General features: G+C 30.7%; 1 protein-coding gene across 1 annotated transcript; it reads left to right on the top strand.

The window, feature by feature from the left end:
* The first annotated feature begins 2,329 nt into the window (after nucleotides 1–2,329).
* On the top strand, nucleotides 2,330–3,657 carry LOC127734715 (uncharacterized). The gene has a single exon (XM_052244729.1). It carries the CDS (start codon nucleotides 2,461–2,463, stop codon nucleotides 3,583–3,585), a length of 1,125 nt encoding a protein of 374 aa, XP_052100689.1. The 5' UTR covers nucleotides 2,330–2,460; the 3' UTR covers nucleotides 3,586–3,657.
* Nucleotides 3,658–6,817: the final 3,160 nt, after the last annotated feature.

The raw sequence follows: 6,817 nt of genomic DNA, 5'->3' as shown, positions 1-6,817 counted from the left end.
TGCAGAGAAATGAAATTACGAAACCAATTTTGCAGCACCGCTGGAATTTTACAATTGCTGGTGGAGCGTGGTTTCTAAAGCGTATCAGCCGCAAAATAATTAGTTTTTATTCAATTTTGGTAGATTTTGATAGCTTGGAAGTTCTGTACAAGCTATTATATATACCATATTTAACATATTTATCGAAGATCATTCTAGACCAGCAAATTATCAAATACGTTTAATATGAGTTTTTCGTCCAAACATTAAAAACTTTCAAATAATTCCGTAATTTAAATTCTTTCAATACATTAACTTTTAAGGTGTTCCTGAACATGACATGTCTCCCAAAACTGAAATTTTCGAGCACACCGGAATACTAAATATAATTTTAGTTTAAAGGTTCGTGACCCCTTTTCTATGCATGTGTATGAAGAAATTTACAAAGTGCATTAACTATTTCTGGGCACGGATATCGAAGTTTAAAAAAAAATGGCATCAATTTAGCTGCCTTGTTGTTTCTAAGTATAGATAGTAAAATAAGGAATTGTATAAGGTAAGACAAGCATAGTAGTATTAAGTGTGTGGTATAAAAAAAAAGAAAATTGAATATTCATTGCAATTAATAAAAATAATATAACATATAAAATCCTGTTCCCAAGCGCCTGTTTACAAAAGGGGTTGTGACATGATTTGGAAATTACAAAAAACAAAAGAAAGTTTACAATTGAATATGTCGTTAATTGTTAGATTGAAAACTTCATACTTCAAAGTGGTATTTAAAGAATAGTCCAATCACTTGTGTTCTGATGTTGTTTAAAGGGGCACTAGCTACGAGATATATAAAAAATCTAAAATATGATTTTTTTTCGTTCAATCATAATGAAAGTGAAATAGTGAAATAATTATTCGCCTTTAGCAGCCACTATGGTTCAATTTTGACAAAATAAGCGAAGAAACATTGATGATGAATTATTCACTTGCAAGTGAATAATTCGACCTCATTGAATCCATATTCATGTGAACTTCAATTTAACCCCTTAGGTAGAGATGGATAACGCATGCATTGTGCTGCATGTAAAGTTATTTAAAGGAAAAGATTGTCAACATTGAATGGGAAACAAAGGTAAATCATTTGATTGACTGATTCGATCCACAAAAAATCATTCTTATACAGGCAAAAACGATGATAAACATATATTTTAAATCTATAATATGAAATTAAACAGACCTAGAAAAATCCAATTGCACGAGTTCGCTTAATCTATTTATTCCTATATTTATATTTACATCGCTTATATGGTCATCGGAGGTCTTCGGAGGTCAACTCGATAGTTAATTAGATGGCGTCTAGACTAAAATACACACGAAACGAAGCTACATATTATCGAGCCCATGCCTGGTAAACTGTTTATTTTAGACTTTTAATAGTTTGGATAAATATTTTACATTGTTATAAATCAAATATGAGAATTTGAGTCAAATCGGTGAACATGAATTTGACAGCTAGTGTCCGTTTAATCTATAATTGACCATTTATAGTAAAGACGTTATTTTTAATTCTGCATATTTCTTAAAGAAAAGCGCATATGACATGTTTGAAATATGGGAAATTTCAAATTCCCATAATACACCCATATATTTAATTGAAGGTTCAAGGTTAAAATTTGTGGTGCAAACTTCATATGATAAAAATTATTCGTTTCACAAATGCAAACTGTGTACATTAGACTTATGCATTAATAATACGAATTTGACTTTTTAATATTAATCCTTTTTAGAAAAATCTGTAAAATAGGGAAAAAAAGAAAATTATCTGTTTAAAGCTATTGAAAACTGCTTACAAGACAAATCACTCTTTAATACGATGGTCTGTTCCTGTCATTGATGCATGCATAACATGAGACGCTTACACTGTCGACGCACCTGGTCTCGCTACTTTTGAAGTTCATGCGATTCCCTCAGTTTTTTACATTGACTAGTCTCTTTCTGCAATTCTGACAGAAAGTGGTACTTGAACAGATCTGCAGACAAATACAGTTTTTAAACAGTCATCTGATAAATGTCTTTACTCATCCTGGTCATTCAGTATTATACAATAAAATAAATTGTCATTAGGTTTCTTTTCCTAAATGTATAAGCTTTCTTTACATACTGATATTACAAGTACTGTTTTAGTTGATGTGCTTTATTTAAATGCTTACAAGTTTCTTGATGTAAAGAAATTAAGAGTATACCCAAGAGTCTATAAAAAATTATATGAAGTAGATTACGTAAGAAAACCTTTGAAAGTTATCTAGCACTTTGTGTAAGTGTTTTACAAAAACAATATACTTTATGCCACATTGAAAGGGATTCATTTTCAGTTGGTATATAAAGTAGATACTTTACCATAAGCAGATAAATATTTGTAAATAGTACAAATGGCATACACATCTTATTCAAATTAGCAAGTTCGGTAGTATATTGAAACAGCTTAGAATGAAAGGCATATTGGTGACTTTTATCATCATTCATGTCATTCTAGTTGACACACTTTTGTCCTTATCCGAATCAGACTCCTGCGATGGAGAACACTGTAGTGAAGTTATATCTATGCCAATAATAGACGACATGAGAGCAACTTTGAAAGCCGACTTGGATGTATCTAAAATGAATAAGCATTTAAAGGCATACATACAACAGGAGATTGAAAAAGGTGTGAAGACAGCAATGGAAAATCTGATGAAACACATGATAGAAAACAGTACTGATAAAATGAATGCAGAAATAACAACCAAGTTTAAGGAGGTGGAAGAAAGACAATCCTTAAAAACAGATGAGACGGAACAGCTCATAAAAAACAAAACAGAAAAGATGAAAACAGAAATTAGGACACTGTATGAAAAGATGAAAACAGAAACTATGACAATGTTTGAAAAGACTAATACAGAAATAACAGTCAAGTCTATAGAGGTGGGAAAAAGACAAACAACAAAAACATATCAGATGGAACAAATAATAAAAAACAAAACTGAAGAAATATTGACATTTTTTAAAGACAATGAGGAAATACAAGCAATAAAAACAGACAAGATGGAGCAGCTCATGAAAAACAAAACTGAAGAAATGTTGACATTATTTAAAGATAATAACAAGAAAATTGAGACACGCTTTAATATAAAAATTGAAGAATTCGAGCAGAAATTTGAAGTTAAGGATAGATTTAAACATGCATTTTTCTCACATTTGTCTTCTGACAAGAGGAATTTTAATCAGGACACAATACTTGTATTTGATGTTGTACCACTTAACATTGGCAGCACTTACAATGGAACAACCGGAAAGTTTACATGTAAAGAAGATGGAATATATACATTCTCCTGGGCAACAAATGAAGGTTTCACTAGTGCTCTTGTAGTTGATGGAAAACCTATAGCTAGTAATATTAATGCAGTACACACTACATTCTTTGGTGATTACTATGTGACTGGATCTATTAGTGTAATTGTCGATATGACTAAAGGACAAGAATCCTGGATAAATATTGAACAACTTGGGGATTATTTAACTGAATCATGGTCAGAAAATACAACCTCTTCAGTGTTCTCGGGATTTAGAATCTAACTGCTTCTTGATACTTGTAGTACGATAAATATTGAGTGTGACAAGGTTTCACTATTAAATTGTCTTTACTTTTAGATGATTTATCAGACTGTTTAATTCTCAGTTATCATTGTGTCATTTCAGACATCAGAAACAGGATTACTTATGTGGGTTGGCAAAAACAGTGCCTTCCATTCTGTCACGTTTCTTTCCTCGGTTGTCAAACGTGATAATAAGTCACTGTAAGGAGTCAATTGACGATTTCGTCTATGTTGACTTATTTGTAGATCTTAATTTGCTGAACAATTTTTAATTCAAGAAAATTCTCTCTATCTACTAGTAACCACAAAAAATGCAAAAAGGGTTAAAATCAACAGCCAAAGGCAACAATTTCTATAAGGGATAAATTGACGATTTCTGCCATGTTGACTTATTTATGAATCTTATTGTTTTGGTCATTTAAATGCAAAATGTAAAAAAAATCTCTCTATCTTTTATAGTTTTCAGCCTAATTACCAAAAACTTCGAAATGACCTATCAAATTGACAATTCAGAGACAATAACTCCAAAACGTATTGTCCATATTTTCGTCGATTTTCGTTTCCTGCAATGGCATTGTCAGTTTTTTTTCGATTTATGACTTTGAATATCCATTTGGTATCTTTCGCTTCTCTCTTCCATATAAGAGATAGAACTTTACCTGCTTAATGTATATAACATAAAATTAGATTCACAATGTGTCTAAGTATATAATCGTTACAATTGCAAATTTCATTTGCATGTATTTCATTCAGATTAACGATGGTTCTTGATTGACGGTCATTTAGGATCAACAGTCATATTTCTCGTCAAACAGCAAGTATACATAACCTCGTTTTGATGGCAGTTGATCATTTTTCAAGTATTAGAATACAACGTAGTTAAGAAACCTGTTTTCCCTATATATTGTATTTGCTTTCCATGTAAAACTTATTTGTTAACTTATTTGCCACATGTGGAGCAGGATCTGCTTACCCGTCCGGAGCACCTGAGATCACCCCCAGTTTTTGGTGGGGTTCGTGTTGCTTAGTCTTTAGTTTTCTATTTTGTGTCATCTGTACTATTATTTGTCTGTTTGTCTTTTTATTTTTGAGTTTGACTGTCCCTCTGGTATCTTTCGTCCCTCTTTTATTTGTCGCCAGTTATCGATATATCTCAGTCATTGAATCCTTACTAGAACTGGTGACAATAATGGCAATATGTTACAGTAGTAAAATACATATTTTTTTCTCGAAATTGTTATATAATTCAATTAGTATTATTGGCACGCTATCGTAACCTTAATTGAAAATGGCATTGTATAACGTAAAGGATACTATTCAAAATTTTAGTGGTGAGTAGAAACACAAAAAGCAAACTCATAAAATAAATAATGAAAAAAAAGATAAAAAAAAAGAAGACAAAAGCACACACAAGGACAAAAACAATACAAACCTTTAATAGGCTAATGACAAAAAACTCCAAGGTGAATGACAAATTCGATACATATACGATATTAGGTCAATATCAGAAAAAATATTAAAGTTTTGTATGATGCAAAGAAACTTGGGAAGGGCGAGGTTTATCGACCCTTCAATCGTTTCGTACCGAATACAAAAAAGTTTTCTGACATTGACCTTATATTTTTTTAATACTGCAGCTAAAAATTGCTACACTTATATTTATAAAAATGTTGACACAAAAATAAGCCGGCCTATAACAGATGGAAATGATTATCATTTCAGATTACCTTCCCACCTTTCTTGTCCCCGAAATTCAAATTGTCATCCCCTAACACAAAGTTACTTTTCTCAATCTCACAGTCATTTGAAATATAGTGATGCTTGTGTAAAGTTTTCACAACTGTTTGTTTATTTCTATCAGTAGTAGTTCTAGATGTACATGACTGTTTTGTACATCTATAGAAAATATTTCCGTTTTTTCTTTGAAATAATTGATACCCAATAAGAATGTTAATCAAAGATAATTGATTTATTTCTGCAGTTTGCTGCATTATGCAAAAGATTCATTTTACCAAATAAAGTGTATTACAATCAATTAGCTCAAACTATCTTAGAACACCACTAACATACTGGCTTCAGATAAATAAATATCTAACAGTAAATTATCAAAAATGAAAATGATTTTACTTGGTTATCTAAAATGGTGCAAATGAAATATGTTTTCTTTGGCGCAAATGCAAACTTTGATTAAAAAAAAAAAAAAAAAAATGTTGCAAATGCAAAACGCCCTTAATATCATCCACTCGTCTTTCAAACATGCCAATTGATGTTATAATCAAATATATATCAATACAATACCATTCTATGCAAAAAAAATCTTTAAATTTAGTTTTTATCGATCAATTTTAATCTATATGTAAAAGGAAATGTTTCTCAGCCGTAGAAGATATACGAATATAAAACATTTAATGCGTTTGAAACATAATCATATCAAAAACGTTATCATAATCACACACATGTAACAAGATGCTACATGTTTCAAAAATAATTCTGAATAAAAGAAGATGTCTGGTATCTTAGTCTAAACATATTTCATTGTTTAAAAAAAGGGACAAACGGATTAGACACAAGTTTTTCAACTTAGTAACAGAACTTGTCTGGTATGTGTCAATAGAAACTTAGAAAAACCCATCACGTATAGTCAGCTATATAATGTGAAACAATTTGAACGAGAAAACCAAATTTTTATGACAAAATAGTAAAGAAAAACACTTATTACAAAAGTCAACCAATGGCACTGAATCACTCGAGCCTGGAGTGAGAAAGGCACATACTGAAGAATGTGGCGGGGTTAAACATGTAACGAAACTACACAAAACAATATAAGACGTCTAAAAATCAACATAGTACGATCTTCAACAATGTGTCAACGTATTTTTGTTCCTCGTGACAGAATTTCCTTAGGAAAATTTGTTAAAAAAAAGCTATGATACATGTAGCTGTTCCTGTTGAAACACATATTGTATACTATTGTTTTCTTCCAGTTGAAACGGTTTTCCAAAATATTTCCTTCATTAGAAACTATTATTATAAAAAAAAAAAATATTTTCCATGACAAGTAGATAGGTGTCTATACAATATGACAAGCTCTAAACCGCCTGAGTCTAAATATATATATAAACAAGTCTAAATTGAAATTATCATATACTTATAGAAAATAATGGTTATAATTGTACCCCATGATAAAACTTATTTGTACATATATTTATTCA

Source organism: Mytilus californianus, unplaced genomic scaffold (assembly GCF_021869535.1).
Source record: "Mytilus californianus isolate M0D057914Y unplaced genomic scaffold, xbMytCali1.0.p SCAF_3, whole genome shotgun sequence".
Lineage (NCBI taxonomy): Eukaryota > Metazoa > Mollusca > Bivalvia > Mytilida > Mytilidae > Mytilus > Mytilus californianus.
This window is presented reverse-complemented; position numbering and strand designations above follow the sequence as displayed.